Source organism: Octodon degus, unplaced genomic scaffold, assembly GCF_000260255.1.
Source record: "Octodon degus isolate 3935 unplaced genomic scaffold, OctDeg1.0 scaffold00048, whole genome shotgun sequence".
NCBI lineage: Eukaryota > Metazoa > Chordata > Mammalia > Rodentia > Octodontidae > Octodon > Octodon degus.
The window spans coordinates 10,182,918-10,200,464 of NW_004524624.1; the positions used below are offsets into that span (position 1 = coordinate 10,182,918).

The 17,547-nt window shown below is 46.8% G+C and overlaps 3 protein-coding genes across 4 annotated transcripts in view; 1 reads left to right on the plus strand and 2 right to left on the minus strand.

Annotated features, from left to right (window-relative positions):
* The window catches only part of Cdc42se1 (CDC42 small effector 1), a 17,769-nt gene extending 2,341 nt beyond the window's left edge, over nt 1-15,428 (plus strand). Inside the window, exons 1-5 of one of the 2 annotated variants that reach the window (XM_004632380.2) lie at nt 7,609-7,736; nt 10,936-11,204; nt 11,706-11,816; nt 12,693-12,785; nt 13,411-15,428. In XM_004632380.2, coding sequence (XP_004632437.1) covers nt 11,151-11,204; nt 11,706-11,816; nt 12,693-12,767 — 240 coding nt within the window. In that variant the 5' untranslated portion in view covers nt 7,609-7,736; nt 10,936-11,150 and the 3' untranslated portion in view covers nt 12,768-12,785; nt 13,411-15,428. Of the gene's footprint in view, nt 1-7,608; nt 7,737-10,935; nt 11,205-11,705; nt 11,817-12,692; nt 12,786-13,410 lie in introns of those variants that run through there. The other variant, XM_023716499.1, reaches the window with a different exon arrangement.
* On the minus strand, nt 549-7,177 carry Mllt11 (MLLT11, transcription factor 7 cofactor). Its single transcript, XM_004632379.2, has 2 exons — nt 6,791-7,177; nt 549-976 (listed from the first exon to the last, which is right to left on the minus strand). The coding sequence occupies exon 2, from the start codon at nt 968-970 to the stop codon at nt 698-700; it is 273 nt and encodes a 90-aa protein (XP_004632436.1). The 5' UTR covers nt 971-976; nt 6,791-7,177; the 3' UTR covers nt 549-697.
* Nucleotides 15,429-17,084: 1,656 nt separating the features above from the next.
* CUNH1orf56 (chromosome unknown C1orf56 homolog) overlaps nt 17,085-17,547 on the minus strand; it is a 4,219-nt gene continuing 3,756 nt past the window's right edge. Inside the window, exon 2 of the mRNA XM_023716352.1 lies at nt 17,085-17,172. Coding sequence (XP_023572120.1) covers nt 17,152-17,172 — 21 coding nt within the window. The 3' untranslated portion in view covers nt 17,085-17,151. The remainder of the gene's footprint in view (nt 17,173-17,547) is intronic.

Genomic DNA, 17,547 nt, shown 5'->3' on the forward strand with positions numbered 1-17,547 from the left:
TTTTTTTTTTTTCTTTGGTACTGGGAATTGAACTCAGGACCTTGTACTTGCCTCACAGGCACTGTACTACTCAACTATATCCTCAACCCACTGGAATAAGATTGAAAAAGCAACAGTCTTATCATCTTAGCCTTTTAGAAATTGTTTTGTAATAAGTCATCTCAAATTAAAATTTGATTTTTTGTGCATGTGTGTTACTGGGGATCGAACTCTAGACCTGGCACTTGCCAGGCAGACACTTATGCCACTGAGCTATCTCCCTAGCCCTAAAACTTAGAAGATTTTTGCCAACCCTTTAAGAAATATTTATATTTACTGGCCTGAAACAAAAAGTTAGGAAGGTTTGAGCAATCTTCGAAGCTGATTAAAATGTAATTAAAAAAAAAACTCAGCCTTCCATTTCTGAAGTTGATAATCTCAGGGTAGGAGTGTGGCGGAATTCCTGTGACCCAGTACTCCATTGCTTAAGCCCCTATTTTGTGGCTTGAGGATTTTTGAAAGGAATGGAGTAGATCGATAAAGAGATGAATAAATATAGATAAATAAATAAATAAATAAATAAATACAACTCAGCAGGCAGATTCATCAGCACCACCAACACTACAGGCAAGAGAACAAGATTAAAATGGTAAGGGATGGAAGGAAGGAGGTGGAAAGGGAAGACAATGAGGACAAGGTGGTGGGAGAAGTCTCGGCCTTAGAGCAAGTCCAGTTCAAAGGAGTGGACGCTAGCAATGGGAGCTCTCCAGAAGTTGAAGGTGCTGTACTCAAGGAGGATGTCACCTTCAGGGTTTTTCTCCTGCTCTGCTCCGGTCGCTTTCCCAGTCATTTTGCCAGCGCTGCTGTCCTTGCTCTTGTGGGTGGGTGTATCAGACAGACCCAGGTCTTCCAGCTCAGACAGATCCAGTTCTGGAATGGGCATTCTCCAGAAAAGAAAGGAGCTGTACTGGCTACTCACGGGGTCCCTCATAGCTTCCTAGAAAGAAACCACGTGTCAGTCTTGATATTAAAGCAACCTCCTTCTGGCTCCTGGCCTTTATTTTTACCTCTTCGGTACCAGGGGTTCAACTCAGGGCCTTTTCACTGAACTGTATCCCAGTTCTTATTTTTTGAGATAGGAATCCATTAAATCACTGAGCTCCAAATTGAAATCCTCCTGCCTCACCCTCCCAGAGTACTGTGCATAGTCTTGTGCCACTATAACCAGCTTGCTTTTGATGTTTTCTTATTTATTTATTTATTTTGCAGTACCAGGGATTGAACTCAGGACCTTGCACTTGCCAGGCAAGTGCTTATTCTACTGAGCTATCTCCTGACCCCTTATTTATCTTTTTTTTTTTTTTTTTTTTTTTTTTGGTGCAGAACCGGGGATTGAACTCGGGCCCTTATGCTTGCCAGGCAAGCAATTACTGTACTAAGCCATCTCCCCAGCCCTTATTTATCTTTTTAAGACTCAAAAATGATCCTCCTGCCTCAGTCTCCTGAATTCTGGAATTATAGGCATGTGCCACCACACCTCGCAAAATTTACTTGGCTGTCTACCCTGTTTCCTCTATTTCTCCCAATACCCTGCAGGGTTTGGCTTAATGCCATCACTCTGCAGTTACAGGCAACTAACAATGTGTTGATGTAGGATAGTCTTCTTCAACAGACTGGAAGTTTCCTAAGGATAAAACTGGTAGCTGGATGTGTGGTGGTGCACACCTGTAATCCCAGCACTCAGAGGAGGCTGAGGTAGGAGGATCATTGTGAGTTTCAAGGCCAGCTTGGGCTACAAAGTGAGCTCAAGGCTAGCAACATCCTGTCTCAAAAAGAAAAAAAAGGGCAGGGGAGATAACTCAGTAGAATAAGTGCTTGCCTGGCAAGCACAGGGTCCTGAGTTCAATCTCTGGTGTCACAAAAACAACAACAAAAAAACCTAATATGATTTCTGGGTGCTTAGGTTTTGCATATAGACATTCAAAGCCAGCTAGTTAATTTTCCCAGTATTTCTTTTTTTTTTTAATATTTATTTATTTTTATTTATTACATTTATTTAGTGTGTGTGTGTGTGTGTGTGTGTGTGTGTGTGTGTGTGGCCAGCTCAGCCCACCAGGGGGCGGGGCTGGCTGGCATGTGGTGCTGGAGGATTGAACCGCGGTCCCTGTGCTTTGCCAAGCTTGTTTCAAGTAGGTGCTTTAGACCACTGAGCCATCTCTCCAGCCCCAGTATTTCTTTTCTATTATTTTATTTTTAAATTTGGTACAGGGCCTCACTATGCAGCTCGAACTCCTAGTGATCCCCATCTCAGCCTCCCCAACCTTGGGATTATAGGCATGTGATACCTGGGATTGAACCTGGGTCCTTGCACTTGCCAGGCACACGCTAAGACCACTGAGCTATTTCCCCAGCCTTCTCAGTATTTAATATAATGAGTACCTTACCATTCATCTATTTGTTAACAGATAATCTTACTAATCTACTTCTCTCTAACCTACCTCTTCAAAACCAAATCCAGGTGCTAGAAAAATTTTTCTATGTGGTAACAGGACCTCCCCTAATCCTAATGCTAGAGTATACTTGATAATAATGAGAGCAAATGCATTGGGTAGCAGGGTGTAGTATCCTTTACCTGTCATCCCAGCATTAGGGAAGCTGAGGCAGGAAGATCCCTGAGAATTCAAGGCCAATCTGAGCTAACTAGTGAGTTTATCGAGACTATCTCTTGGGCCAGCCAAATAGCTCAGCGGATTACAGTGCCTACAAGCAGGTGCAGGGGTCAGGGGTTCCATCCCGGGTGTGCTGGCAATCCCAGCTCTTGGGAAGCTGTAAACAGGCGGATCACTATGAGTCAGATCTAGTAGTGAGACCCTGAACACCCTGTAGACCCTTCCCTAAAATACCAAAAAAAAAAAAAAAGAAAAGAAAAAGAAAAGAAAATTGTAGGGAGTGTGGGCGGGGGTGGAAATTCCAGGCAAAGGGAAGTCTAGAGTGTAAGGAGATTCTTTACCATACTTTAATGAGTAGCTTCTGTTGATCCTACCTAAACCTTGCTTGATGTTCTGACTTAGAGCTCCATGAACCTCCCTCCTAATTTACCAGCCAAAGGAGGGGGGCAAGAAGTCTTAGTTGAAATGTTCTCATCAAAACAAACAAACAAAAAAAACATTCTAGTGCCTTCAGAATTAAGAACCCTAAGTTTCAGAAAGCCTTTCTCCAGCACTTACCAGGCCTATGGGTTCTCACCAGACCTGTGATTCCTAAATAGCCTGATGCAGGGAATGTAGCTCAGTGGTACAGCATTTGCCTGACCTACACAAGGCTCTGAGTTTGATCCTTCCCTAAAAAAAAGACTAATAGGGGCCAGGGAGATGGATCAGTGGAATAAGCGCTTCCCTAGCAAGTGCAAGGGTCTGAGTTCAATCCCCGTTTCCGCCAAAAAAATAAAAATAAATACATTTTAAAAGATTAATACTAAATAGTAGCCGTAAATAAGCTCCAAATGCTCCTCTACCAGAGGAAAAAAAGCAAGCAAGCTTTAATCTAGAATGCAGTAATGTGTGAGAATAGGGGGACTTTAGGAGTGGTGAGTGGGTAGGCTAATTGTGAACTGTTCTTTTCTTTGGTTCAAGCTCCAAAATAAACTGGGAACTAAGCATTACTCAGCAGAGAGAGAAGTTGCTTCCGAGGATGATGGGGGATGGGATGGTAACACTAGAAAGGTGAGGTCACCATACTGTAATACTCAGCTCCCATCACCTTCACAGTAATTTGCAGAGACTTGTGCACAGGAAAGAGATAGAAAAATAGTTGTATCTGTGAACCAACCAATCCCCACTTAGGTCTGGGGCTGTGGAGAGCCTAAGAGGCCTCAGACTCGATGGTATTGCTGACTCTGCCTACTAGGACAGTTTACTGTATGACCAGCTTTTCCCTCAGCCAGCTGCCTTCTTTTATATCTCCCTGGTAATTCTCCCAGAGTGACCTTAGTATATATAATGCTGGGTACATAATGGGCTCTTTAAAAAAGAATCTCTCTCTCTCTCTCTCTTTTTTTCTTTCCCTTTGCAGAACTAGGGATTGAACTCAGGCCCTGTGCTCGCCAGGCAAGTGCTTATCTACTGAGCTATCTCCTCAGCCCCCTGTAATTGTTTTTTAGGGTTGTTTATTTTTTGTTTTTGGTGCTGAGGACCAAATCCCAGGCTTCCAGCTTGCTAGGCAAGCACTCTACTACTGAGCTAAATCTCCAGCCCCACAAAAACGAAATCATAAGGAGAAAAAAAATCATTCAATTTAAGAACTAGACCAACCTGAAGTTATCTAGTGATTTGTGAAAACTTCTAGCCAGTTTATATAAACCTAAGTCTCATAGTCCTCAGTCTTTGCCTAAGTTTCATATAATTGTGTCCCAAAAGTCTCAATTAAAAAAAATATTATGGGTGCACTTTAGATATAATAATCATGTTTTTTTTTTTTTTTTTTTTTTTTTGCGGAACTGGGGATTGAACTCAGGCCCTTGCACTTGCCAGGGAAGCGCTTATTCTACTGAGCCATCTCCCCGGCCCCATAATCATGTTCATTATAAGTTTGTACCTAATACATGATACTTCTTGATTTTTCTTTACTTATCTCAAATTTTATGGGACTTTAGGTTTTCTTTTCCCTTTGGGTTTGGTTTGGTTTGGTTTTTTTGGTAGCAGTGATCTAACTCAAGACCTTGCATTTGCCAGGGAGGCACGTAAGCGGCTGAGCTACCTACCTCCCCAATCCTCCCTCCCCAGCCCTTTTCTGTTTTTTTCTTTCTTTCTTTCCTTTTTTTTTTTTGAGACGGGCTTGCTCTGTGGCTGAGGCTAACCTGGACCTTGCAATCTTTCTTACTCAGACTGGGATTATGGGTGCGCACCACCATATCTGATGAGGTTCTAGTTCTTGAAGAACAGATGTTCTGGGGTTGGGAATGTAGAATACTTGCCTAGCATGCATTAGGTCCTAGGTTTGATCTCCATCTGTTACAAAGATGTTTTTCTTAAAAATACAAAAACAAAAAAAGAGATATCCCATAGGCAGGTGTTAACTGTTCCTGTGATTCTCACCTAAGTAGTGAAAATGTAAAATGTAGTACATTGAGCTAGAATATAAGAAAAGCGAAAAAGCTCTTTGACAAATTGGCTCTTCTTGCAACTGGTTACGTATAAAACTGCCTGAACAGTGTCTGATGGAACTATTTTTTTTTTTTTAATATTTATTTATTTATTTTGTGTATGGCCAGCTCAGCCCACCAGGGGGCGGGCTGGTTGGCATGTGGTGCTGGGGGATTGAACCGCGGTCCCTGTGTTTTGCTTAGCTTAGCTTGTTCTAAGTAGGTGCTCCAGACCACTGAGCCATCTCACCAGCCCCTGATGGAACTATTTTGCAATTTAAAAAATTCAAAAGAAATTTTGTGAACTATTAACTCAAAGGGCCTGAAATCCCTAGCTGTGCCACAGACCCACAGAATGTAGAGAGTACCAAATACATTCTAGACAGACTCGTATACAAACATTTGTGGCCTTAAAATCAAGTCAAGAGCATAATGAAGACTACACAGAAATTTGAAGCTAAACTATAAGACTATTAAGGTAAAGATATTAATGGAATTTTGTATTTAATATACTATAGGTTTAATTTCAAAGCCATCCAGATTTGCAAGTGGCTTATCAGCAAGCTTCTCCTTCAGTTCCTTCCGTTCCTCCTGTTCTCCACCCACATCTCATCTCATCTGTTCATTACATGTTATTTACTTGTCTGAAACGGTTTGGTCTTGCACCATATGGACTCAAAAATTGCTTCCCACTATCCTTAATTTAAAATTACCCAGCTATTTTAGTCAAAGCTAATCTCTAAATATCATTGTCTTTTCTTAGAAATACATGACTAATATAACAGATTAAAAAATACGCACTTTTCTAACCCACATGGACATACCCAAATATCCTTTGTCCAGACCCTCTGTAGGCATCAAGGCCTCAACAGGGTCTTGCTGTGTCATGCTGCCACCACGGGAGTGGGAGGTGGGGGTGGGGTGGAGGCATGAATGCGTTTTGGTATACCATGTCTGCCTCCCTCTGTGCTTGAATTTTCCTACTGGCCATGACTTTCTTCCACTTATTCTACCCAGCAACTAAGAATCTGCTCCCATTAACAGCTTGTGTGGTTGGAGCTCATGTAGTTGTACCAATTTCAGTATGGGATCGGGCAGTTAGACACAAGAGGCTACCACCTTCCCTACCTCATTTTGGAGCAAATATTTGAGGTAGGGAGGGAGAAGAGACCCCAAATATCAGGATTATTCTCAATATTATCCTATATCTCACCCCTCATGATTCCACCCCACAGGGAAAAATGGAATCCTACAGAAAAAAAAAAAAAAAGGAAAATACAGGGATATAGTGGCCAGGGAGATACAGTAGGACGAAAGAATCACCATAGAACTAATAAAAATTACAGCTTGAAAAGAAAGATATAGATGACTAGACAGAAGATATTAAACATGCAGGATAACAAATCACAGGAAAATGGATACTTGAAATCAGCTATGTGCTGAGAAATAATTACATGTAAGTTTTTAGAAATTAATGAATAGGTACAGGATAAGGCATGGGTGGAGATCTTAGTAAAGAGATGTCAATCTGGGAACAAATCGCTATCCATTGTTCATAGCGCCCCCTTCTCTAAGTGTTCCCCACCTCAATCTTATTTGGGGTCTTTGAGCAGAAAAAAATTGCGTTCTACCCCTGCATCCCCCTGCCCATTCACCCCCAGTCTAGTTTACCTGTTATCAATGAATTACTAGCGCGTTCCAAAGATGGAGAGAATACTTCAGGGTCTCAGGATCTGCTCAGGGCTGGAGAAAAAGGACGCCGTTGGGGCTTTGATGGCTTTGTCTTCTCACACCCTGGACTTCAGTGACTCAGTCTGCCGGATCGGTCTCCCCCTGCAATGCAGCCCCTCCTAAGGAGGGCGGGAGGACTCCCCGCCCCCTCCCTGTCTGACTCGGCTAATTCAAACGATAGGTTCCGGAACCCGGGGTGGGGGGGGCTCGAGGCACCTCCATAGGCTTATTGGTCCGACCATCATTCCCGAGATCGCTTTCCGAGCCCCCATGCTGATCGGAGAGCACAGAATGCATTGTCCTGATTTAGATTCATCGGTCAAAACTCTTGACTCTAAGCAATGGAATACAGGAGTGTCATTTTGTTCCCAAAGTGAGGAATTCAGGTCACTTATTTGGTGTTTGAAGAAAAAAATTATCTTCTTTTACCGCCTTCCCTACTCCCACCTCCCCTCCCCGCCCTCACAATAGGAAGAGATTGGGGAGGGTGCTTCCTGCGCCTTGGAATTAGGTTAGGTCGGGGCCTCGCCCCCACCCCACGATGCCTGGCGCGCGGAGGTCACATGAGATGTAGGGCGCCCGGGCTCTGCGCCAGGCCCTCGCAGAAGCGTCCCCAAGCCCGGGGTCGTCTGCCCGGGCGCGGCACAAGCGCGTGCCCGCGTGCGCGCGCCGCACAGAGCCAGCGGGCGGAGGCAGTGCGCGCGCCCGCCGCCGGCGAGTTTCGTAATCACGTCGCCGCCGTTTCCGCCCTCGGCCCGCCCCACCCCTGCCGCACAGCGCTTGGCTTTCTAGCCGCGCCGCGGAGAAAGCCTAGAAGCTCACAGCGCGCCTTGCAGCCCGGGTGCAGTCCAGCGACGCGGGACGCCTGGCGACCCGGGAGGAGTAGGTGAGGCAGGCGGGGAGCGCGGCTAGACCGCTGTGCGCGCTGCGGACCTGATGGAGACGCTACGGACGCTGGGGGTAGGGAGGACGAGGACGGCGGCCGAGGCTGCAGAGATGCGGAGTTGAGGGGAGGCTGCTGCGCGAGGGCGCTGGGGAGCGGAAGGAGGCCGGGCCGGAGCGGGGGAGTGGGAGGGACCAGGCTGCCCGAACCGAGACGACCCCGTTGACGGCGTGTGCTGGACCGGGCGCTGGGACTTGGTTCCGGGAGCGCCTCCCTCGGAGCCTGGGGCGGACGCGGAGCGCAGCGACTGAGTCCGAGGGGTCACAGAGAGGTCCCGGGCCTAGTTGAAGGTTAGGAGGCTCGGAGAACGTCAGGGTGGGGTTGATCGACTATCTTGAGGAAGGGAAAGCCCAGGGCCTAATTCTTTGCGCTCAACCCTACTAGACCTTTCCTGGGGAGGGGGAGGGTTGGCGCTGGGCAAGTGCATGTCACTTGACTGGCATATGGGATCCAGTCCCGTTCCTAGGCTTGGGGTCTCCAAGCAGGGGCCAGCTGCATGCCTGGGCTGACAGCCAGAATGGCCCACTCCTTTCTCAGTTCTGCGCCTCTTTCTTCGCAGCTGCTTCTTGTGAAGGCTTGTCAGGCAGCGGGTTGGAGGCCGTGGGGCGGAAGGCCGCGGGACCGGGAAAACCGGTTTGAGGCTACCACAGGACCCAGGAACTACCTATGTACATCCTTCCGGGCTTGGGTCGACCGCCATTCTCTCTCCTGGCAGCCCCCAACAGCTTGGGACTCTTGAGCCCTAGCGTGACCTTGGTTCCAGCGAGATTTGGGGGGTTCTTCCCAGTTCTGTATTTTTCATTTGGGCCCAAGATGGGTCCCAGTCCTAGCGTTATTTGGCTTTTGGGATGTGGCCTTATGCTGTCTAATCCTGGGTGCCTCTTGTTGGCTGTAGACCTGTACAGTTGAAATAGTGTCCAGTGGATTCTGGCACCTCTCCCAACTCTGCTTACCAGCTCAGGACTTTTGAGTTTTCCTCAATTCTCTGGCCCGTTTAAAAGAGAGTGACAGTCTGTCGCTCTTACTTCCTTTTTTGGCTCTGTTCCCCTTCCCCCCTCAAGCCCAGCCCTCCACCCATTGGCCCTGTCCTGCTTTTTCACGCCCTGACTCCACCCCTGAGTTTCAGAGACCCTAATGTCCTAGGGAATGGAATTTCCTGGTCACTTCTCCTCATTGGACATTTCTTGCCAAGTCCCACACACACTTTCCCTCCACCCAGCCCTGGTTAGGTCCCTGGAAAAGAAACAGAAAGGTCCTTGTTCCTTCCACTGCCCCTTTCGCTCCCATGCTCCCCTCCCCTCTCCTCCCAGCACCAGCCACCCCTGTCCACTCATCTTTGAGCTGAGGGGGAATGCACTGTCCACTCAGTACAGACTGTCTGGTGGTGTTGGGGGTTTCCTCTGATTCTTCATTGTTTTCCCCACTTCCCTCCAGCCCTTACCACCTGCCACCACCACCACCATCAGGACAAACTGTGTGACTGACTAGCTTCCCCACTGACCACAGCTCCCCTCTCTGGACAGCTGTGTTCTGACTTCCGGCCTGATTACTCTGCCCTTCCAAGGGCGGAACAGGAAGGGAAAACCCAGACTCCCCTAGAAGCTGTATTTGCCTGATTTATCTCAAGACTGCTAAAACACATTTATATAACAAAACGGTGTTTTGGTCAGTCTGGGATGCCAGAACCCCAGGACCCTGGGCTATTCATATTCCTGTTTAAAGTTCACCTTGGACTGGGCTGTGCACGCCTGTAATCTCAGCACTCTGGCAGGCTGAGGCAGGAGGATACTCGTGAGCTTGAGGCCAGCCTGAGCTACATAATGATTTCAAGACCAGCCTGAACTGCATAGTGAGACACTATCTCAAAAATTGAAAGAAAATAAAATTAACAAAGCTGTGCTGTTGGTACCTTTGAGATGTTCTGCACTACAGGACTCGTAAATATAGGAATCAGGCTGGCAGTAATGAGAAAGAACAAAGTTCTTCCTTGGACATTTATGACACAGGAAAGTTCCTGTGTCTGGTTGGCTGGTGCAGTTTGGTGGAAATGGTGAGGAGAGAAGAGTACAGGTTGCAACATGAGGAAAGGAGGGAAGGCCCTGGCCCCTACAGCATGTGAGGCGGGGCAGAGCTGCACGATAGGACCTGTGAAGAGGGTGGGGAAGCTGGAAAATGATTGGTACAGAAACACTCGTGTTCCTGTCCATGTGCACTGCTGTCTGTGCAAATATGCACACACATGGGGGCATCAACACAGGACACAGTGTACAGAGCCTTCAGGGAGAATCTCAAGGTCAGGTAATAAAGGAGCTGCTAAATGGCTTCTGGGAGTGGTTGGATCTCAGTTGAAAGCAATGAGGAACGAGAGCACTGAATTGAGAGGGAAAATTTTTTCACTGTACAAAGACTTCCTTGAGGTTCAGCCTTCTACAACTAGTTTCTCCTAGGACCTCAGTGATCTCAAAGAAAATTTAGGTGTTCAGGGCAAGGTGAGAAAAGGGAGAAACAGGGTGGAGGCCTTGTTTGTGAGAACAGAAAAACCACTATTTCCTCTTTAGAATGTTTAAATGCCCCTCCCCTTCTGCCCTAAACCCAGGGAGCTGGAGCTTGTTGCACCCCCAAAGATTGTTTCTTTCTGTTATGGGACTTGCCCATCTTCTGACCCCTACCCTACAGTAGCCTTTTGGTTCTTTTCCTTTCTCTGAGTCAAAACTGTTAGGTTCCTATATTTGGGTGTTTTTGTCCCTCCCCCCCTTTTTTTTATATTTTAAGGAAGGGTCTACAGGGTGTGCAGAGTCTTGCTGCTAGATCAGACTCCTGGTGATCTGCCTGTTTACAGCCTCCCCAAGAGCTGGGATTACAGGCATGTGCTACCACGCCCAGTCTCAAATTGCTGTCTCAGCACACTCCTTCGTGCAGGGCCAGCACATCAGGCCTGGGGATTGAACCCCTGGCCCCTGTGCCTCCTTGCAGGTGCTGTAATCCACTGAGCTATTTGACTAGCCCTTCAGCAAGATTGATGTTGAGGTAAAGGATTTGGGCCTCTAGGAGAGAACTGGAAAAATGGCTTATCAAGAAGGAAGCTTCTTAAAGATTGGGGCATGTGTGTACTCTCATGAACTTTTCTCTTTACTAATTCAAGGTTCAAATCTGAGGAAGACATAACCTTTTGTGAGCCCAGTTTCCTGTGGTCCTGTTAGTCTCTGAGACACTGCTCACCTGAGGGTCCCCAGGGTTCCAGCTGAGTGGACCAAGTGTGCGGTTTCAGCAGGAGCTTGAAGAGGGGGCGTCAGAGCACCAGAGCAAGAGCCCTCTGGGGCCTCGGGCAGGATATTGAAGCTGGCACCGTCACGGACTATGAGTGAATTTTGGCACAAACTGGGATGCTGTGTGGTCGAGAAACCCCAACCAGTGAGTCTTCCCTCAACCACCCCCCAAAATGAGTTAGCGCGTGCTATGAAGTGCACATACCTTCTGGGACCTGCCTTGAAAAAAGCACACTGCCTTCCTTCTGTCAGGAAAAGGTCTCTGTGTCCAGGCAGATGTATGTGCAGTGGGAGGTGGAAAAATTGAATAGTCCAGGCCTTTACCTCCTGTTCATTTTGAGTTATAAGTGGACCATAGTACCTGTCTGTTTTCCCCATTGTTTCTTCATCAGCCAGAGGTGACTGACATGTCCTCTCTTTGTGCAGTATTCACCCTGCAGGCCACTGCCCTCTCCAGAATGATCTGTGCCCTTCGCTGTTTCAGCTCTGCTTTCATACCCTAGTGGTTTCCCTGTTGTTATACCACATCCCCTGTTTCCACTAAGCCCTTAGCACTTTCCTTTCCTTAGTGGCTTTTAGGACTCTTCTCTTCCTCTACTGTGATTTGAGGAGGAGTCTCCAGACATGACTCTTTATCTTCTCTAAGCAGAAGAAGAGAAGGCGGATTGACCGGACCATGATTGGGGAACCAATGAATTTTGTCCATCTGACCCATATTGGCTCTGGGGAGATGGCGGCTGGAGACGGACTTGCTATGGTAATGAGGGGATGGGTACAGGGCCCCAGGGACCAGTTGATGTGGGGGTGTGGCCTTAACTGTAATCCCTTTAGAAGTTCAGTTGAAAAATATAGGAAAGTATTGTGAAGAAGCAAACATCAACTAGTGCAAATTTGAGACCTGGCATTTCAGATCTCTGGGCCTAGGGTCCCTTATCTTTGTACTTAGCTTATTAGCCTTCATTGGGGTGGGAATATATTTCTTAGTAATTGTAGGACTTTTTCAAAATACTATAACTTCTAATTAAGAACTACAGGTGGAGTTAAGCATGATGGTCCACTCTTGTAATCTCAGCACTTGGGAGGCTGAGTCAGGAGGAGCACTGCAAGTTCAAAGCCAACCTTGGCTACATAGCAAGACCCTGTTTCAGAAAAAAGAAAAAGAAAACTGCTGGCAAGGTTGGAGGTTCATGCCTATAATCTTAGCAGTCAGAAGCTGAGGCAGGAGGCCAGACTGGGGTTCATAGTGTGAATGACCTGTCTAAGCAAAACTCAAAACTGCTGATTTGGAGCCATAGTAAGTCATACTGTGGCTGGGAGTGTCGAGCATGTAAAAGGCTGACCACCTTTGGCTTAGGATAAGGAAACAGGCCTAGAGGTGATGATGAACCTTCCTACTGATTATGCAATTCTTATACAGTAAAAATTTTTGTGAGGGTGTCTTTGTTAGTAAACGATCCATTTTTAGCTCTTACTCATGAAGGCCAATGTGAAGGAAGGCTTGTTAAGACGGTCTGAATTGCTAAGTTGCCGAGGCTAGGCTTGAATTCCAACCTTCCTGCCTTGGCCTCCCAGAGTGCTAGTATTATAGGCATGTGCTGCCAGGTACAAATGTCTCACATATGCTTTTCAACAGACAGGTGCAGTTCAGGAACAGATGAGGTCCAAGGGAAACCGTGACAGGCCTTGGAGTAATTCTAGGGGCTTATAGCTCCCATAGAAATAAATGGTGAGTGACCTCGTGCCCATGCGGGTGAGTCCTGCTGGCCTGCTTCAGAACCCTGGTCCTCTGATGCCAGAATGGGAAATGGGGGGAGGGCAGGGGAGAAGGGGAAGAGTTAAGGGAGGGTACAGAAGTGGGTTTCAGCCAGGTGTGGCTGGGAGTACAAGCTTAGCCTGGGATTACAATCCTGGCCCTTGGAAGGCTGAGGAAGGAAGTGGACTGGCTCCATCAGAAAGGCACAGAGGGGAATGGGGAGAGCTCAGTGTTCTGAGCACCTGCCTGGCAAACACAAGGACCTGGGTTTGATCCCCAGTACCTCCTGCTGTGCTAGCCACTGAAACTGGGTACGGTGGCACATGCCTGTAATCTCAGCACTGGGAAGGCTGAGGCAGGAGGATCACTTCAAGTCTGAGCTGCGTAGTGTGACCCCGTATAAATAAAATAATTAAAAGATTAAAAGACATAGTTCATTCAAACTTGAGAAAAGAAAAAGGCACAGGGGTGGCTGTCTACACAGAAATAGAGAGGAGGTCTGCACCATGTAGTGGCTTCTCCCTAGTCTTGTGTTTGTTGTTTGAAGCAAATCATCTTTTAAAAATGCTTGGTTTTTTGTCTGCATTTTTTAATTCAGGTTCTGCCATCTTGAAGTTCCAGCTCTGTCCAGCCCAGAAGAAATGCTGCCCTTGCCTGATCCCTGCTAGGACTTGTAGAATCCAAGGGTCCCTCTTTTCCCCTCCGCCTAACAGTGCCTCTGAGGTGTGGGGGCTGGACTCCTTCTCCTCTCTCTGGCTGTCACCCCTCCTGGAGATGGGTCAAGGCAGCAGGATTGACCAAGTGGCCGCTGGCTGGCCAGAGGAGCTCAGCAGACACTGTGGACACCCAAGATCTGAGAGAGGAGTTCTTTGGGAATCAGGGATGAGTTTCCTTCTCCTAAATGATGGTCTGGGTGCTGACTGTTTTTCAACCCTTAGCCTGGAACTCCTTAAAAGGGGTAGAGTAGGTAGGTGAGAATGCCAAAGCTGGCTTTTCTGAGAAGCTCTCTACCTCCTTGCCTTTCCCTTTCCTCCTGTGATGACCCAAAGCAGACATCAAGCAGGGGCTTGGAGGGTAACACTGCCCAGTCCACTCTCTTCAGACTGCAGACCTTCAACTCATATCCCCTCATTCACTCTCTGCTGACACCAGGGTCTTTCTCTAATCCTGTTTCTGTAGCATTACTAGCTTCGCAGTAGCAGTCCTTTTTTCTTTTAACTAAAATTTTAATTTAAGATGATTAATTACCCCACCCAGCTTTTCCATCTTTTAACTCTGTCCCTATTACTGTTTCCCATTGAGCAAGAGTTGTGGTGGATCTTAATTGTCAACATTCCATTTAAGTCTTGGGGGATCTGGCCCAATCTCTGCCAACCTCCCTGCTGGCCCAGGTGAGAGATGTAAGAGGGGTCTGAAGAGAAAGCCAGAGAGCAAAAAGAGGAGTTACATCAAGGTGCACTTCCTGACCATGGTGAGGTAAATAGGTTGAAAACTACCATCTGGGTGTGTAAGACCCTTAAAGCACAGGAGTGAGGAGAGGCAGAGCAAGGCATCTCAATAAGACATGTTTGCCCTTGTGGGCTGGACAGTTCTGTATACCAGAGGGCTGTTTTGTGATTAGATGTTTAGCAGCATCTCTGGCCCATTCTAGTTTTGGCAACCAAAAATACTTTCAGAAACTGCCAAATGTTTCCTAGGGGCAAAATTACCCAAGGCTGAGAAATCCCAGCTCTGAAGTCAAGGCACTTTTGGATGGACTAGGACTGTTGTAAGCTCAGGAAAACATATAATCTGTATTCCGTGTGTTCTTTTGCCGTGTGGCTTCAAGTCTCCACGGTGGACATGTACTACACTTCTTCCTTGCAGTGTGGAGACAGGAACAGGCTGTACTGGGGTTGGAGAAAGGGCAAGTAAAAGCAGCAGAGATGCACGCCCTTGTTCCCCTCCCCAAGCGCTCAGCTCTGTTCCTCTGTTCCCCAGCCGCAGAACCAGACACAAATAAGACTCAGGGAGTTTTGTCTGAAGATCAGGACCCACCCCCAGCTAGCTGCAGTGTGCTCTGGATGGGAAAGCAATGGAGGACCAGGGTCTTTAGGCACTTTGTTTTCTCAGGTGTTCTTTGTTCTGGCCCTTTCTTTTCAGGGTGATTAGGAAGGCAGAACAAAGACAGATGAGCCCCTGCCCGCTCTGCGGCAGAAATGCTGGGGTCTCGGCCCTGGCAGAGTCAGAACCGTGGAGTTGGATCCACTCTGCTTATTCCATCCAGCTATCTGTTTTGCTCCCATCTCTAGTAATGAAGTTTTTCAAATGTCATTGCACAGTTTTCAGGGTCTGCATTCCCAATTACTCTCAGTTCGGTCAAGTTAGTTGCTCTAATGAAAATGGCCCACCTTGTTGCCCTAGGAGTTAGCAGCTGAGGGTAGACTGGGGATGCAAAAGGGGACGGGGTAAGGCAGAAAGGTGGAACTCCTCTCTCCAGCCTCACCTAATATCTATTCTTTGGTGCTCTCTTGCCTCGAGCCACCTTCTCTAACATACATGGGGTTGAGAGTCATAATTTATATTAAGAATTTGTTGGACTTTTAAATAATTTTTCAAATAAAAAATGTAAGCAAATGAGTTGTAATAATTTCAAGTTGCAATGGATTAAAAGGTGGACACAGCTTGAATGGCTGCTGTCTGAATTGTTACCTGGAAATGCGGCTGCTTAGTGCAATATGCACATTCCACAAGTACCGTTCTGCACATGGTAAAAAAAGAAAGGCTGAGATGGGATTTTGTAGCAACTTTTGCTTCTTCAGAAGAGGGCCAAGCATCAAGGCCAGGAGGAAACATTCAGTGGTTCAGATCCTTCCTGTACTCTGTTGGTGGTTTCTTTTTTGTTTTGGGTATTGTGCTGGGGATTAAATCAAGGGCCGAGCCAGGGAGATAGCTCAGTAGAATAAGCACTTCCCTGGCAAGTGCAAGGCTCTGTGTTCAATCCCCATTTCCGCCAAAAAAATAAAAATAAACCAAGGGCCTTCATGAGCTACATGAGGGTCAGACTAGGGATGTAAAAGGTTAAGGGGGCCCAACCCTTCATTTTTTAATTTTGAGATGGTCTTAAATTGCTGGAGCTAGGCTCAAATTTATAATCTTCCTGCCTCAGCCTCCCAGAGAGCAATATACACTTGGGATTTCAGATTTTCTAAGTTTGTTTTTTTTATTTAGTACAAGGTCTCACTACACAGATCGGAGTTGTAGTGATCCCCCTATTTTCAGGCTCGTGAGAGCTGGTATAGGGTGTGTGCCACAGCAGGTGGTTTAATCCTCTGAGCTATCTGGTTGGCCTGGGGGGGGGGTGTTTTGCAGTACCAGGGATTGAACTTGGGACCCTGTGCTTGCCAGGCAAGTGTTTATTCTACTGTGCTATCTTCCTGGCCCTTAAAAGGAGCTGGATCCACCACCAAGGCTTGAACTCAGGACTTTGCGTTTGCCAGACAGGTGCTTATGCCACTGAGCTATCTCCCTGGGCCTCGGCCTGTTTGTTTTTTAAGAGGGAAGTAAACATTCCTTGTCAGGCAGGTCAAATCTTAAAGTACGTGGTGGCACATGCCTGTAATCTCAGCACTTGGGAGACCGAGGCAGGAGTATCCCTGTGAGTTAGAGGACATCCTGAACTATACTGTCTTAGAAGTACTTGCAGCCAAGCATGTGGACTCAAAAGTTTGAGACTGGCTGGTAGTACAATAATAAGTTCAAAGTTGGCCTGCACTATATAACAAGACCCTATTCTTTAAAGTGATTTTTTTTTTTTTTTTGGCGGAACTGGGGCTTGAACTTGGGGCCTTGTGCTTGCCAGGCAAGCACTTATTCTGCTGAGTCAGTCCCTGGTCCCTTTAAAGTGATTTTTTAAAATACAGAAATATAGTACTTCTCTAGCTGGGGGAGGTGGTGCCTAGTTATAATCCCTAAGATACTCAGAAGGCAGAGGCAGGAAGACCACAAAGACAAGGCCAATCTCAGCAATTTGACCTCATCTCTGACTAGGACAGAATGTGGCCCAGTGATAAAATGTCCCTGGGTTCTGCCCACTGAAAACCGACAACCATGTAGCAAATGAGAAGATGAACAATGTTTATCTTGGGGGAGAGAGTATGACCACTGCTAGCTATGAAATGCAATTTTGGGATTGAGGTTTATGGGCTCCCTCATACACTTAAGTAAAAGATAAGACCAACAGTTTTTGGTTTTGTCTTTGTTTTTATTTTTCTGTACTAAAAATAACTAGTGGGTGCTGGGATTGAAAGGAGAGAAAAAGTTGAGATGCTGATACCGCGTCTTGTGGATGAAGTCACCATTACCTCTGATTTACGTCTGTCTGAGTAAAGAAGAAAGGCAATTACCACATCCACATCCTTAGCCTTTTCTTGTCCTACCTCCACTCCTCCTGCCTTCCCTGTTTTTATTTATTTATTTATTTTTTTTTTGCGGAACCGGGGATTGAACTCAGATGAACCATCTGAGGATGAACCATCTCCCTGGCCCCTGCCTTTCCTGTTTTTAATGCTCAAAATAATATTAGAGCCAATGTGGTGCACACCTGTAATCCCCAGCACTTGGAAGGCTGAGGCAAGAGGATTACCAGGAGCTAAAAGCTATACAGCAAGACCCTATCTCAAAAACCAACATGGCCGGGGAGATAGCCTCAGTGGCATAAGTGCCTGCCTGGCAAGCGCATCCCCAGTACCCCCCC